At 39.0% G+C, this 17,208-nt stretch overlaps 1 protein-coding gene across 8 annotated transcripts in view; it reads left to right on the plus strand.

Moving 5' to 3' along the window:
• LOC138024372 (tetratricopeptide repeat protein 28-like) overlaps positions 1–15,384 on the plus strand; it is a 29,926-nt gene extending 14,542 nt beyond the window's left edge. For 5 of the 8 annotated variants that reach the window (XM_068871559.1, XM_068871557.1, XM_068871558.1 and 2 more), the window contains 2 exons: positions 708–774; positions 9,548–15,384. In XM_068871559.1, the coding sequence (XP_068727660.1) occupies positions 9,620–13,036 (3,417 nt within the window). In that variant the 5' untranslated portion in view covers positions 708–774; positions 9,548–9,619 and the 3' untranslated portion in view covers positions 13,037–15,384. Of the gene's footprint in view, positions 1–550; positions 624–707; positions 775–7,590; positions 7,736–9,547 lie in introns of those variants that run through there. The other 3 variants (XM_068871560.1, XM_068871564.1, XM_068871563.1) reach the window with 3 other exon arrangements.
• The last annotated feature ends 1,824 nt before the right edge of the window (positions 15,385–17,208 follow it).

The raw sequence follows: 17,208 nt of genomic DNA on the forward strand, positions 1-17,208 counted from the left end.
CTTGAACTATAGGCTTACATGTATCATAAAAACGAGAAAATGTGGTCATAGAAGAGCAGCTGTATTAAGCATCTCTTGCAAGCTGACTGAATTTGATTCTTCTAGCTGCAGTAGTGGAGGCTGCTCTGGTGCTATGTGGATTGAACTGGATTGTGTCTGTTCCAGCAGCATCCAGTGACATCTTAACCCAACTACTTAGAGTATTCCTTCTGATCCTTTTGTAATGCTTGACAAAACTGATGAGTAAATATGACTCCGTACATCTTCTGAGTTCGGTGCAAATTCTCTGTGAGTTGTGTAAATAAAACACTGTTTCATTGCGTGTTTGTGTATCCACTTACTTGGCCATTTCTATACTTTAATATTTAAACTATTTTACTGCGTATCAGCATATTCACTTTAGAATAATTATACTAAACAACATTTCAAGAGAATGGGTGTTTATTTCCACTACAACTACCCACTTCAGAATAAGATACTTAGAACACTACAATGGGTGGTAATAATTTTACACCACGTGTACAGTTACTGTAAATGTTTCTCTTAAGAGGTGCAGCTGTATTCCTCAGTTACGATGCTCCGTTTGCATTGTTATGTGTGTGGGCTTAAATGATTTTTGTTAGGTGAGTCAAACCTTATAGAAGTATTCTATTCAGAGACTAATTTTGATAGACAAGTGTATTAACCACGTCAAATCACCATTGCAGAGTTCTTTCCCTTGACGAAGCGACTACTTGAGCTCACACTGAAGAGCGTCCGTTTGGACCAACAGTGGTAAGTTGCTCATCATTACTTAAAGCTTTATTGTGGTATACAATGTACATGTACATGTATGACCCACACGATGCAAGCAGCTGTGATTACGTGTATAACTTGAATGTGCTATGTGTTATCATGTTGTTTGTGGATTACAGTGAAAAAGATCACTGCCATTATTCATGTAAAAGACACCCTTTTCCCATACACTTGTGATCTATATATGATTCAATTTTCCCTGTTGGATGAACGAAGAATTAAAAGTAATAAGTGTTTAGGGTTTGAAGCTTAAATTGAGGCAAATCTTCAAGACAGTGTAGATTGTAGAAATCATTATGCATCCACTTATTGGCACATGAATAGCATGTATTGTATTCCTCATTCTTCAAAGGATGCAGGCAGCTACAAAAACACAATACTGCATGTATACAGCATACATGTATTTTTTTTTTAATTGCATGATCATTTGAGTCTAAAGTTTCCAAACTCTGAACGGTACCTCCTGGCATTTTTGATTTGACAGAGATATCTTGACTGTATTTCATCCCATAAATGCGTGCCTTCAGCTGTTTAATTTTGAGGGATTGCATGAGAAATAATGAGAAGTTTTGTGCTTTTTATGCTGCTACTCTAATTGGTCAAGGAGCTCTGCAGGCTGATTCTGAACAAAAAAACTCATGAATCATGACTTTTGACTTTTTCAAAGACTCAGAAATGATTCCTTTGGTCACAAAATGGACCTTTCCTGTGACTTATTGTGCATTTGACAACCGGCAATATGTAGTTATTTGTAAATGGGTCTCTTTTTTCGTTTTCTTGATTGTCGATTCTGCTAGTAACTAAATATAAATAAATAAATAAATAAATAATTAGTAGAACAGCTAATTAAAAACAACCAAGCCTGTTCAAGTCTCAGAGCTTTGGGATATTCCATAAAAGGGTTTTTTTTTTTTTCATCAAAATGTGCCATCAAAATTAATGAAAAAGAGTTTAGTATCATAGACTGAGACGTGATGTTGGTCAATAGCAGAAATACATCAACATGGTGGCCAGAACTTAAGTTTTGACTTTGGCTATTGTTAACACTTTGTTTGCCTCATTAGTTTTCTAAGCTTGTGTTCCTTGTTGTGCACACTTCTTTTTATTGGTTTCAATTGGTTATTCCGAGTTCAAAAACCAAGACAAGGTGAAATTGCTGTTTCTTTGTATTTGACACACTTCTCTGTTACCAGCCATGTCAAGATAATTTTTCAAAACTGATCTTGTGTTAGGACCTGGCCGCCAAGCATCGGACTTCACATGAGATGAACTAAATTAAGATTAGATGATGAAATGGTATATGAATTAAGATTAATTATATGAATTAAGATTCATATAGTTGGGTCATATTGTTGGGTCAAAGATCGAAGTTAATTAACAGCAAATCAAATGCAAAAGCAAAAACAATTTACATTATCATACAAATTCTGAAGCTATGAGTAATATATCATTCTTAATTTCGACCAGAACCTCATGACCTTGAAACGTTTTACACTGGTTAAGAGCTGAGGTTTTTTGAGTTTAAAAATTTCCTTATTTGGATGTAATGTAGGTCACACATTTTCCCGCGCATGCAGCTTCAATCTTATGACTGTTTGTCCGTGGATATTTATATTTGGGCATATAATTGGTGTCCTTAAACCCCCAGCATTGTTCAGAGGAAAAGAGAAATTGCAAGTTACAGGCTTCACGGTCATGTGGTTCTGGTTCGACTCATGAGAAGTCTGATGCTTATCCCAGGTTCTGTCCATCTGAGGTGGACAGACAGAATGTGCAGTGTTGGTCGATCCAAATACAGCTAATTGTCAAACTTTATTGTACTTGTCATGTCATGAATATAATGTTAGCTTCGACATTTGGCACTGTCCTCATTTGTTGATGGCATCAACTTACTTTCCTCTGACAGCGGTACTGTATCCTTACTGAAATGAATAGTGTTTACATGCAAGTCAATTTTTGCCGTTGAAAGCTAATAAGTCACCATAAATGTAAAAAAAAATCAAATTAGACTTCGATTTTCAAAGTTACAGTAGGCCAAAAAGAGAATTTACAGAAAGTGATGGGCATAAGCTGTTTGCCATGTTAATTTATTTAATAAATAATTAATTATCTTTCGTGTTATTTTGTATCATTTGTAAAATCAGTATTTTTGTGACTAAGTCTGCTTTGCATAACTTACCCTATTTACTTTTCCGTCCTTATATCCTCAGTACAATGTTATAGTATGGGGGTCAACAACATAACCGCTTTAAAAAAAAAATTGATTACTAATTTGAAAAGTGGAACTACACAAAATTGTGATTTCATTTCATCTGGAATAATTCCCGAGTTGAACGTCAAAGGGATTATAAACAGATGTAGCTTATTCCTTAACTGACCATACCTTGTCATGACCAGATTGTGTAGCAGATAAAAGAAAACGGAAATAATTGAGTGTCCTGGCATGAAAGAGCCACAAGATGTACATGTAACTGAACCTTATGTTTCCTTAATAGCATGGGACAGATTCATAATATTAGAAGTCACAAATTAATTAAAAGTGATTTAAAATTAAATTGGGATGAGAAATCTCGTGATTATTTAAATATTGGTGGCCAAGAAATTGGAAGGCAATTTATTAGGATGCTGACTTTAATTGATGATTTGGTTTAATACACTCCAAGTTTCCTTCATTTAATATAATTTTTTTAACAAATCGAATTAAATATTAGAACAAGCCATTTTACAGTTGTTTGCACTCAGTGACCTAGCCTAGAATGGCTGCGAGGCTGTTGGTGACCTTGTATTGATACAGACCTCACTGCACTTTTATCGTGTAAATTGTGTTGTTGTAATTGTAATTAGTCTACATGCATTCCAGGTGATCTGGTGATGTAATTTGGAGGACTGGAAAGAAACATTTTAACGCCGTATCCCATAACCGTGCGCGTCCTTAGGTGTTGTTTCCAAGCTCCCTGCAGTATTACCATCGCCAAAACTCAACAGATAATTACGTGTATACCACATTTCCTGTTACTGAATGAACATTCAAGTAGACCCAACAAGATTTAACCTCGCCTCTGCCATGTTGAATTCGAAAATAAGGCTGCGCGCTGTTGTGGGATACGGCGTTAAAATTTTTATCCCCAGTCCTCCGAATTACGTCACCCGATCACCTGGTTAACATTAGAAAAGCACAAAGGTTTGTATCAAAGCAGGATCACCGGCAGCCTCGCTTCCATTCTTAGGCGAGGTAACTTAGCTACTGTAAAATGGTCTATATTTGCATCTCGATCTGGGTGGCGTGCATTCTTTGTAAGTTATGATCCAGGCCTTGGTTGTTCAAAAGGTGGATAAGGCCATTCACCAGATATATCACTATCCAGCGGATAAACACTAGCAAAACCAATCGAGTTATCCAGTGGATAGTGCTATCCACCCTTCAAACAACTGGGGTCCAGAAATTCAAAAACAGGAAAATCTCAACTCGTTCTCCAGGAATGGAGTTTTTTTTTGTAGTAGTCAGATCAATGTGATTGTAGAATATTCAACCAGTTTGTAGACCTTAAAAGATATAATTATGGAATTTGAGAAAGTATGCTTCACACATTTCTAACTACGTATGTCATAACAGGGAATTTTGAGACTTGTAATTACAGTAAGAATGACAGAATGTCAAGTTACTTTTGTGTGGTGCGTAAATTATGAAAGGAAGAAAATAAGCATACATTGCATAATTTGAAAATGGCAATTAAAAAGGTTCAAGTTTAAAACTCAGAGCTAATGAACAAAAAAACATAATATTTCCTTTGGTAGTTTATAAAATTTCCACTTTGTAGGATTAGGTACATTTGTATTGTCATCAGTGTGTGGCGGTCTATAAGGGACTCCAACAATAGTCATTATCCATAGCCAAACTTGACGAGCTTTAATTCGAAATCAACATCTACATACATTCCAAACCTTCATCTCATCTATTAGGACAGTGATTGTGAAGTACAGTATATCATATATAGCCTTTGATATCGACCACATGATGAAAATTTAAATGCCACGTTTCTGTAATCCCAGTAATGGAAAATTTATCATCAACATTTACCAGGAAATTGATGAAGTTGCGAACAAATTATTTCCAAAGCCATTTGTAAAAAGACCACAAGCCTGGATGTTTTGCTAACACAGTTTTATGCTTTGCAGAAATTTTTCTGCAGTGAAACTTACCTACGTGCACAAAACGTGTCGGTTATGAAGTCACGCATCCCTCCTTTTTTTTAAAGAGAAAAAAAAAAAAAAAAACGACAGTCTTTCTAGCTTAATTGTAAAGAAAACGCTAACAAATTTGACTTGAAAGGTAGACACCCTAATGTGATTAATATAATTAGCCAAGTCTTTAATATTCGAATTGCATTGCTTCCGAATAAGTTTCTCTAACAAGAAAAGTAAATGAATGTTCAATCGCAAAGTTTGAGGTGAAGTCCTTTGTTTGTTGTTCCAACACAGCGTCCTTGTACTGTAGCTGACTGGTAGTCTTCTCTGGCTCTGAGGTCTTTCACACCGTGGCAGACCAAGGTGGCACTGGTGTGGCTGGCATGCTAGGCAATCTTGTCTGGTCAGCTACAATATCTTTGTGGATAGGAACCGCCTCGTTGCTATATTCTGAACTTGCTTGTGATAATGGCGTACTCCTGGTCAGCGGTACACTTAATGATGTCGCGGATATTGCTGTGCTTGGTTCACCCATAGCTTGACTTGGTGTTGTGGCATGTGCTGTAGTCTTCTCCGCTCTTACGTTTGATGCTTTTAGGGTGGGGTGGAATCATGTGCCATAAACATTTTTACATGGGAGGTATTTCTTGAGTATTAAATCCAACTCGGGTCCTCATCCACAACAGCGCTGTTGCTGGTCTTGCTGATATCTTGGAATGGTGTTGGGTTAAATGGAGTGGAAAACGTATTGTTGTTCTCTTGTCTCACCAGTACTTGATCACCCACTTGAATAACTTATCTGCATGTTCTTTGGTCTTTGGTTTTACATCTGCATCTCTGTCCGTATTTTCTGGGTGTATAAGTGACAATCAGCATGCATTTCCGGCATCTTCCCTCTCATCTTCCTGTTGAACAACAATTCGGCATGGCTTTTGCCAGTCAATGATGGTATGATCTGTGCTACTTAATGAATTGCTGTTTTAAAAACGAGCAGCTGTGTTTTGTCAGGTTTAAAAACACGAGGAAACAGAGTGTTTTTAGACCCGATAAAACAATTAAAGGTTAAAACTGTGAGAGGAAGATACCGTAAAACTCCATGTAAAAGCTGCACCTTTTTTTCTCAAAATTCAAATAAAAAATCGAGGGTGCGGCTTATCTACGGAAACAGCTGTCAGGTTAAACTTCTCAAGATGTCACTGAATAAATATATAACAAACTGAAAGCATGTTGTTGCCGATCATTGCCTTTTTCATGAGTGGTGGCTCCTGATGGAGCTGCTCATTGCACAAAAAAATAATCCGGGCCTTAAAACTATTCTTTATCTAAAGAATTCTAATGAGAAGTGTTTTATTGGGTTTAAAGCTCATGCACGTGACGTTTTATCGGTGTTTTGATAGGCTGTTAGGCTCATTAATTATTAATGAGTTTTTGAAGTTAAAATCTGCTGTAGGCTAGCAACCTTTGTGGCGTGAGTACGATGCTGTAGCAAGAATCCCTTTTCAGGAAGGGGTTCCTCTCCACTAACTGAAACAATAATCTCTGGTAAAGTGGGCAACTGGGGGGAATATTGTGTGTGTGGATGGTGAGTTGTGGGAATTTTTTTTCTTCTTAAGAAACTGCTGTGGAGGCAGAAAAGAAAAAAAGATAGGAATACTATAGTCTTCGTTCGTAAAAGATGCGGAAAGGGGTAGTTTGAGAAAACTAAAGAAATCCCATGATGGAAAATGAAACACTGGTTCCATGAGGCAAACCCAAACAATCCGAAAGTAAAGAAAAGCTGCCTGTGACACCATCAGGCTCACAAAAATGGCTCAGAATATTCAGGGTTATTTATTAATCCTGTCGTGAGGTTAATAGTCTGCTTTGTGGATTTCTCTTCCTCATTTTACAGACCAACCTAAACCTTGATTGCTTAATGTGGTAGTAATATTTATTAAATTACCATAACTGAAAACTACACAAAGATGCCTTAACTAAAACAATTTCTTTGCCACTGGGGGCACATAGGGAGTCATTTTGCCTTTCAACTTCCCCGTTTCACTTTGTTCTCAAAGGGCACAATTCCATTCTCCTTTCAGTGTTTCTGGAATTCATTTTAGCAGAATTGAGGTCATTGTCACTCTGACTTCAATGTTAAGGGAAGACCATGGTGGCTAAAATTATCTTCTACATTGTCAATTACTTTCTCACTGGTGGTTGATGTCATGACCACATACTCATAATAACGGCTGTAGTAGTCAACAATGATCATAATGGAGTGGTCTTAAAAGATCTTCGACCAGGTCTTGCCAAGGGCATTTTGGCAATGCTCTTGGCTTCAATGGTTTTGGCGGATTTGGACGAGCAACCAGCTGACAATTACAGCAGGATTTGCAGACTTTTTCCGCTGCCTTATCTTATACAAGGCCACCATACTTTGCTTCTCAGATTTAGATTTGTTCTGACAATGGCCTGCTTGGTAATACAGTGCGGGTACATCTTTGGACTAGTTGCCCAATTACACACAGTTCGCCTTGCATTCCTCTAATCGACCAGTTTTGATTGCCTTTCTCAGAGCTTTCAACTCTTCATCTCCTTCAGATGTTCCTCAACTTTTGGTGTGATGATAGCCTCCCATGCAGACGTGATTAGGGCTTCATCATACGTTCCTCCCCTACTAACATCTGCTGCTGGCCGTTGAACGGAAGAGGTTTTTCGTTTCAGGAACGTTCGTGGGAGAACGGAAGTTGCAAAGATTAGTTCTGCAGAGTTGAAGGTGAAAATCATTCTGCAAATCTAGTAAAAAACACATAGACGTCTTTTTAAATGAAAAATTATGAATAAAACCTTGATGGTGGAAGAGGATGTTCATAAGAATACATAAAGTTACCCAGTTCTTGTAATCTAATATCCGAAAATTTGATAGTTCTAATTCTTTGAAGATTGGGTATGAGTAATTGATTTAGGAACTATTTTGACTGTACTTTTTGCAAAGAAACAAGATTACGAAGATTGGATTTGTAAATGCACAGGCCTTTCGAATAGTATTTGCTGGCCTGGCTTACAGCGAGGCTCTAGTCGCGTCTGGTCTCCAGACCCTTGCCACTCGTCGTGGTCAAGCTTGCGTCAATTTTCTACGCGATGCTCTCGCGCAAGAGCCACTACGCTCGGTGCTTACATCTACTGCATCGCAGACAAATTATCATGGTTACATGCTCAGGTCAGGAAACACTAATTTAATTAGACAACCATGTAATACAAAGAGACTATGTGAATTCGTAACATATAAATATTCATAATATTATATATTCTAGTATTGACCCCATTCGTGTAATTCAGCCTTAGCTGCAAAACGGAAGGAAATAAACACAGTATCTATCACAGTATCTATCTATCTATCTATCTATCTATCTATCTATCTATCTATCTATCTATCTATCTATCTATCTATCTATCTATCTATGCACAATAATACAATGATGACTATTAGGATAACTAAACAATAGAACAGATTTCTCAAACAAAATTTAGAAAAACAACTATACCTAAAATTAAATGCTATAGATTCAGAGATTTTGTAAGCCAATTGAGAAACACAGAGTTTCCCAAGAAAGATGTTCGTCAAGCACATCCCCGCAAGAAAGACCGTTCTACGATCTGTTCAGTTCTTTAATAATTTTAGCAGATTTGCATCGAAAGATGACGTCTTTTTCTCTCGAGGCTTAAATAGAATAGAGAATTAGTTTTCCGCAAGTGTAGTGGACGTTTCTTTGCCTTGAACTAAGTAACCAAATAATTAGACGTAAGGGGCTAGCATCGTCATATCAGCAGTAGCAAATAAAATCAGGTCTGGTATTTTGAATACATCGCTGAAGTCATGAACATAGGATAAGGAAAATAAGGGAACGAGAATGGATCCTTCCGGAGCGCGGGTGCATATATCAATGGACGTTAAACCAAACAAATTTCGCCGACGTAATGGACACCTTAGTATTCACATTTATGAAGCAGACTTTTTTCTATCCACCGTAGCAAAGGCCTTAGAATATAAATGGCATGTTCACTGTGATCAAGGGCAAGATGATTTCTTGTACATGTCAGTCAGTAGTGTAGTGAAAACATAAACTTAGTGTAATGTATACTGTGATGATGTGGTGTAATGTAAATGTGCCGAAATTAATTTATGTTGGTTACAACACGGTTATAGATAATTACTTTCTAGACCAACTTTTAAAATCCAGGGATCATTTAGAGCAGTCTGTATCTTACAAAAAGTGATTGACCACCAACTTTCAACAGTGGTATCAGGCGAGCAATTTGATTTGATCAGGGAAATATGATGACAAAAGACAACAGTATTACTTTGGCTGAGTTAAGTGTGATCATGATATGGGACAAATTTATTCCATTGCTTAAATCAGACAAAGGGCTCAAAAAAAGAAGTAAACAGTTTGAGGTCAACAGCAGAAAATTGTCTTTGTTAGACTCATAATGACAGGCGGTCTCTTTAGTGTTGGTTTGGCCACGTACCTGCAGCATTTGTGAACAGTGCATTCAATTTCTCATGCTTTCTTTCGTATTTTTTAAGGAGTGCCCTCTCTTTCAAAGACCACCTTCCTTGTTCTCAAGAGTTCTTGTAATCAAGAATGGCAGACAAAAGATGAACGTCTTCGAGCAGCATATACAAGAGCTTACCGTTGCCAGAAAAGAGGGAAACAGAAAAGGGGAGGGTATTGCATATTTCAATCTGGGCGGTTATTATTATGGCTTGGCTTATTTAAAACAGGCTAAGAGGGATTACACAGAAGCATTAATAATTTTTAAAGAAATAGGTTTCAGTGCTGGAGAGGGAAAAGCCTGTGGTAATCTCGGCAACGCTTATCACAGTCTGGGCAATTTTAAAAAAGCCCGAAAGTACCTCAAGCAACAACTAAGTATTGCAAAAAAAGTAGGGGATAAGGCCAGAGAGGGCAATGCCTGTGGTAATCTCGGCAACGCTTATCTCAGTCCGGGCAAATTCAAGCGAGCCATAGAGTATTTTGAACAACGTCTTAGCGTTGCAAAGGAATTAGGAGATAGGGCCGGGGAGGGCAATGCCAATGGTAATCTCGGCAACGCTTATTTCACTTTGGGCAATTTTAAGCGAGCCATAGAGTATTACGAACAACATCTTAGAATTGCAAAGGAAGTAGGAGATAGGGCCGGGGAGGGAGGGGCCAATGGTAATCTCGGCAACGCTTATCTCAGTCTGGGCAATTTTAAGCGAGCCATAGAGTATCACGAACAACGTCTTAGCATTGCAAAGGAACTAGGAGATAGGGCCGGGGAAGGAGGGGCCAAAGGTAATCTCGGCAACGCTTATCGCAGTCTGGGCAATTTTAAGCGAGCCATAGAGTATCACGAACAACATCTTAGCATTGCAAAGGAAGTAGGAGATAGGGCCGGGGAGGGCAAGGCCAATGGTAATCTCGGCAACGCTTATCACAGTCTGGGCAATTTTAAGCGAGCCATAGAGTATCACGAACAACATCTTAGCGTTGCAAAGGAAGTAGGAGATAGGGCCGGGGAGGGCCAGGCCAATGGTAATCTCGGCAACGCTTATCACAGTCTGGGCAATTTTAAGCGAGCCATAGAGTATCACGAACAACATCTTAGCATTGCAAAGGAGATAGGAGATAGGGCCGGAGAGGGCAAGGCCAATGGTAATCTCAGCAATACTTATCACGGCCTGGGCAATTTTAAGCGAGCCATAGAGTATTACGAACAACATCTTAGCATTGCAAAGGAGATAGGAGATAGGGCCGGAGAGGGCAAGGCCAATAGTAATCTCGGCAATGCTTATCACGGCCTGGGCAATTTCAAGCGAGCCATAGAGTATCATGAACAAGATCTTAGCATTGCAAAAGAGGTAGGGGATAGGGCCGGGGAGGGCAAGGCCAATGGTAATCTCGGCAACGCTTATCTCAGCCTGGGCAAATTTAAGCGAGCCATAGAGTATTACGAACAACATCTTAGCATTGCAAAAGAAGTAGGCGATAGGGCCGGGGAGGGAGGGGCCAATGGTAATCTCGGCAACGCTTATCTCAGTCTGGGCAATTTCAAGCGAGCCATAGAGTATTACGAACAAGATCTTAGCATTGCAAAAGAAGTAGGGGATAGGGCCGGGGAGGGAGGGGCCAGTGGTAATCTCGGCAACGCTTATCTCAGTCTGGGCAATTTAAAGCGAGCCATAAAGTATTACGAACAACATCTTAGCATTGCAAAAGAAGTAGGGGCTAGGGCCAGGGAGGGAGGGGCCAATGGTAATCTCGGCAGTGCTTATCTCCGTCTGGGCAATTTAAAGCGAGCCATAGAGTATCAAGAACAATATCTTAGCATTGCAAAAGAAGTAGGGGATAGGGACGGGGAGGGAAAGGCCATTGGTAATCTCGCCATCTGTTATGACAGAATGGGTGAGCTTGAAAGTGCTCTTCTCCTTTACGAACAACATCTTACCACTTGCAAAGAAACGGAGGATCTAGTAGGACAGGGAACCGGTTGCTATTGGCTTGGTCGTGTTCATGAAAATTTAGGCTCGTTGTGCAAAGCCCTTAATTTTTATCGTCTAAGCATAAAACATTTCGATGAAACAAGGCGTCTTCTTCAATCAGAAGATGCATGGAAAATAAGCTTTCGTGATACAAAACAAGAGGCGTACACAGCTCTGTGGAGAGCACTTTTAAGGAATGGAGAGGTTGATGAGGCTTTGTTTGCTGCTGAACAAGGACGAGCACAGGCTTTGACAGACATTTTGAAGGTACAATTTGCAGTTGATGAAGAACCTTCCTCGGCAGTTGCGACGACGGATTCTATCTCCGCTGTTATGAAATATTTGCCCTTACAAACAGTTTTCATAGCACTTGACGGAAACACTATCTGTTTTTGGCTTCTGAGAAGAGGAAGTGGAATAAACTTCAGGGAAAAGGAAATCAAAAATGGAAGTGCCGCTTCACTGATAGAAACTACTTTGAAACAGATTGGCGCGGGAACTGTTGTCCGGTGCGAGAATCGCACTCTTGACAAGCTACGTAGTGACTTGTTTTTAGAAGCTCTTTCCGAGACCTTTCAGTCTTTGACCCTCTCCGATCATAACTCTTTGCAGCCTTTGTTTGATGTTTTAATAAGTCCCATTGCAGACTTGCTTCAGGGTGATGACTTAATCTTTGTTCCTGATGGACCATTTTGCTTGGCTCCTTTAGCTGCATTGAGTGACTATGTCAGGATCCGAACTGTTCCCTCGTTGACCGCTTTAAAACTCATCACAAGTGCACCTGACAATTTTTACAGTTACAGTGAAGCTCTGCTTGTGGGCGATCCGTGGTTAAAGGAAGTCACTGACGAAAATGGTGAACCCCTTGCCGAACAGTTGCCGTGCGCGATAAAAGAGGTGGAGATGATTGGAGAACTTCTGCAGACCGCTCCTCTCACTGGACGAAATGCAACGAAAGCTGAGGTGTTGAAAAGAATGAAGTCAGTTGCTTTAATCCATATTGCAGCACATGGAGATTCGAAATTTGGAGAAATTGCTTTGGCCCCAAATCCTGAACGTACATCCCAGATTCCAGAAAAAGAAGATTTCATGTTAACAATGAGTGATGTTCATGCAGTTGGTCTTCGGGCAAGACTGGTTGTTCTGAGCTCTTGTCACAGTGGCCGGGGAGACGTGAATTCTGAGGGTGTGGTGGGAATAGCCAGAGCTTTCCTGTGTGCTGGTGCGCGGTCTGTTCTTGTGTCACTCTGGGCAATCGATGATGAGGCAACGTTGCTGTTCATGAAGAGTTTCTATCAACACTTGGCAGATAGAAAAAGTGCAAGTTTAGCTCTTCACCATGCTATGAAATCTCTTCGGGAGACAAAGGAGTATTCCGCCATTAAATACTGGGCGCCATTTGTTCTAATTGGCGATGATGTTACGTTTGAATTTGGGCCACAAGAACTCGCAAAGAATGGTAAGTGCTGTTCGAATATAATTTTACTGAGTGAAAAGAAATATGTTGAACAGGTTTGTAATCGGCTAGTGCTCAAGAGAAAAAGGTAAGTTTTTCACAGAGAAATTGTTTCAAAATCAGTCGCCAGTATAGTTCGTTTAAGAACTGCTTTGCCTAGCGACTCAAATAATTTTTGTTCGCATTCACCGAGTCGGGTGTTTTCCTTCTTGCAAAGAACTGTTTGCAATGGACTGAAAAGAAATATCTAATTGCCGGTTACCTGCGTAAAGTGAAGTTAGATATTGAGGGCTTGTAGTCTACATGTCGTAGTGATACTCGTTGCTATTAACTAAACACATGTCTGTACAAACGGTTTCATGGATTTAAAAAAATTCCTTATTCATTTATCACTCACAACGAAATTATTGCTAATCTCCATTTAACTGCTATTTCTTTGTTTTTCTTCCTTCCTTTTTTTTTTTTCCAGAAACGTCGTCCGAAAGTTGAAAAAACTACTTCTTGGAATCTGATGCGTCAACATGTCATTTTCGTTACTCGAAGTATATTAGTTTTTGAGAAGATGAAAGCATTCAAACCTCATAAGCGGTGAAGGAAGACAAAAGATATGTAAATGTTGTTTAAAAGTGTGTTTTTAGACGTATTTTACTAGTGACAATTATTGATCTTAAAGTCCTCATGCGAACCTCCATTTAAGGCAAAGACAGAGTTTCGAGGAAGTGCCATTTTTCATTCGTAGAATTGAACACCAAATGTCAATGGTTTCTTCTTTTCTTGTCTTTTTTTATTTGCAGAAAAACAAAATTTAAAGTTCTGGTGTTCTAATCAGTAGCCTTTTTAAGTTTAAGAACTTTAGGATCTTTCTGTGATAAAAGGTTCGGGAAAAATGCGAGGAGAAAGAAATGGCACGTTTTTCAAGTGTCTAAAATGCAAATTTTATCAGATTTCTTACAGTGTGACCGGGAAAACCGTGAACACAAAATAATTAGGAATGCTTATTGTTCATAAGCCAATCGTGTTTGAGGATTTCACACGCTCAAACCGCAGACTGAATAAACGTTGTTAGTACTGTAGCAGATAATACAGGTATTTGCGACGGCGCCACATGTTGAAAGCAACAATTGCTTGGGAGTGCCAGTGATCGGTGAAAGGAAGAACAAATGCCGCACTGTTCTGTTTCTTTATAAGTAGTTTCAGAGCTTAAACGACCACAATTGGCTCAAATTAAATCCATTACCCGGTAAATCTGAAGGCGACACAGCTCTTGTGGTGCAAATAACAGTAACTAAACACTCTGGGCGGATGCGGTCGAACGGGTGATTGGACAGAAATAACATTCCTGACATATTTTAGGTGTTCACGGTTTTCCCGGTCGCACTTTAAGGGGGCCAACGCAAAGTTAAAAAATGGCCGACTTCTTGAGGAAGTTTCTAGAAGCTAAAAAACTAGGAAAGTAGGCATTTACTGATATCCTAATTAATATGCATAGAAGGTTTTAAGACTCAAGAAATTGCTAGAAAAAGGTCCAGAACAGAATCAAAGAAATAGGGAACTTTATATCGGGGGACGAGTACGAGTCTTTCGTATTGAGCATGCGCAGAAGGCTTAGAAGCCGACATTTTTCGAAGTGCGCATGCTCAGAACGGAAAATTCGTACTCGAGGTTGTCCTTGTCCATCGATCTGAAAAGGGAGCTTAAGGTCTACGAAGACGACGTCGACGAAAACGCCACAAAACAATGATATCATTTGTTAAAGGAGCATTAAATAATCGTGCTGCATGTGCAGCACGTGCGGTTTTGCGGTTCTCTGCGTGACGACGACGTGATATCACTAAATTTGAGGTTTCGACAACGTGAGCATGCGACAGAGAATCTTTCATTCTCTATTTTCAGTCTGAAATCGTTCGTACCATTTTATATTTAGGATACTTCGCCCCCATTGTACGAAGTGAACGAGATGGAATAATCGCGAAAGACTTTTACTAGAGCGAAGTTCTATTTTGAGGTGACGTTTTTGTCGACGTCGCCGTCGTAGATCTTAAGGTCCCTAATGTCCCTATTTCCACAGAGGGTTTCCACAGACAGAGGGACAAGGCAAAATAAACTTTAAATGGGCGATTTCTTGGGTAAATTTCTGGCATCTAAAAAACTAGGAAATGAAAGTTACCTGATCTCGTAATTAGTCTGCATTGAAAGTTTAATGACTGTAAAAAAAATTATCTTGGGCAAACTTCTGGATTTGAGTGATCTCGTTGGGCAATTTCGTGGGGAAACTTCCAGAAGGTTAAAAACTAGGAAATAAGAGTGCTGCTTGATTTAATCCGGTTTTTCCCTCTCCACAAAACCAACATTTCATTTTATTTGTACTGATTTCAGTTAATTTGTAGTCTCCCCAATTAGTAGAACACTCGTGCTTGACTAAAATACCTTGAGACTTGAATGATGATGATGATGATGATGGTGATTATTATTTTATTAAAGTCTTTACGTTTAATTTAAAGCACATCCGTAAACTTGCATGGGTTTTCGTACTGGAACACACATTTATCACTAACGTCTGGTGGTTACTTTTCTTACCCCTGTCTGTCGCCCGCTTGGAACAGAAATATGGCAGTTAGGTAATAGCCCACTTCGAAAAATACCATAATACTCTTTGTTTGTCCCCCCAAATTTTGCATAAGCATTGTTTTCGTTTTCTCTAGCTTGGGACTGTTGTTAGTCCCAAGAGAAACTGGAAACAATGCTTATGTAAAATTTGGTGGGACAAACAAAGAGTATTATGGTATTTTCCGAAGTGGACTATAGTCGAGATTCCCATATGACGTACTTTTGATCTATTGATTAGACAATGACTTTCTTTGCGAGAGGAAATTTATTTTCAACAGATCAAAACGTCGGTGTAAAGTTAGGGAAGTGCAGAGGAGAGTACCTTTGAATGAGATCGGATTCTTCCTGATCAAGAAATATTTTTGGGGGTAGGGTGAGTGAACGGGGCATTTTTTGCCTTCGATCTTCTCGTTTTGGTCCAAAAGTTCGAAAATGAAGAAAAGCCTCAATTGCTTTTTTCCCGGGATTATAGGGGGAGATGTAAACTAATTCAATTTAAACGACAACTCTGTAATCAATAATCATTATTTACTTCCATATACTTTCGCAGCGCAAAAGACGTTTTGACAAGAAAAGGTCGGACTTGAATGTGGTGGAGTGTTTCGTGCAATGATATCAGACTAGTTGGGTTGGATGTGATTGTTTAAACTCCTTAATGCGATAAAATGTCCGTTGATATCGATTAATTTATACAGGATGGATACGAATGTGTTTGCTGAATATTGTGGTTGTCCTTGTTGTAGTCACAAACGTGGTAAAGAAAGTGTCATCGTGGAGCTTAAATTTCATTAAATGTAATTTCTTGAGTTTCGCAAACTTTAGCTTTCTATCGGTAGGTTGCACCTTTCGCTTCGCAAATTAGCTTACGTCCCCTTTTACACGAAGCAGAATTAAGTTCAAGAAAATACTTTAGTTAAGGACGGTGCCTACTATTGCTATTGCGCACACGTTCTTCGCATCTCGGGATACTCGGATTTCCTATCGGCGGTGCCTTTTGATAAAATAGTTTTAAAACACCATAATCACTAAAAGGCAGTAAAGGATGTATACACAAGTGATAAAAATATTTGTAAAAAATAGGGGGGAGGGGGGGACATAAATTAATAACAATAAGCTTTTATAATCTGATCTAAACAAATAATTTAGCACGGATGGAATCAGACTGTTTGTTTAGCGTTGGTTTTAGGTCTTTTATAAAAAAGCAGTTCGAAAATAAGACAATCAAATTTGTTTTGACATTTCCTTAAAATTTGATTGTCTTATTTTCGAAAGGTTTTTTTATCTTGGCCTCAGGGTGGGGAAGTTTGATATTTTTGTCAGGAGAATGGGACCTAAACACATGTGGTTGGTTATTTGTGCGACAGTCTTGAAAGCAGTATGAACAGAAGTGTCACTGACCTTTAGCCGTTTAGCCTTTAGAATGAACTCAAGAATGCGGACAGTGTATTTAAATTTCATATATTTCCTTTTTTTTTTTCTTATAATACATCAGTCATGTAAGTTTTCGTGGAGACACCGTTCCCGATTTTTTGCGGAATCATTTCTTAGGATCATCAGTTTCGATCCAGGGATCACTTTTGATCGTGTGCAGACCTCATCCAGTATCTGCTGACCACAAACATAGTAAGGAGTAATTAATTGCTTTCTGGTTAGTCAA

Source organism: Montipora capricornis, chromosome 11 (genome assembly GCF_036669925.1).
Source record: "Montipora capricornis isolate CH-2021 chromosome 11, ASM3666992v2, whole genome shotgun sequence".
Classification (NCBI taxonomy): domain Eukaryota; kingdom Metazoa; phylum Cnidaria; class Anthozoa; order Scleractinia; family Acroporidae; genus Montipora; species Montipora capricornis.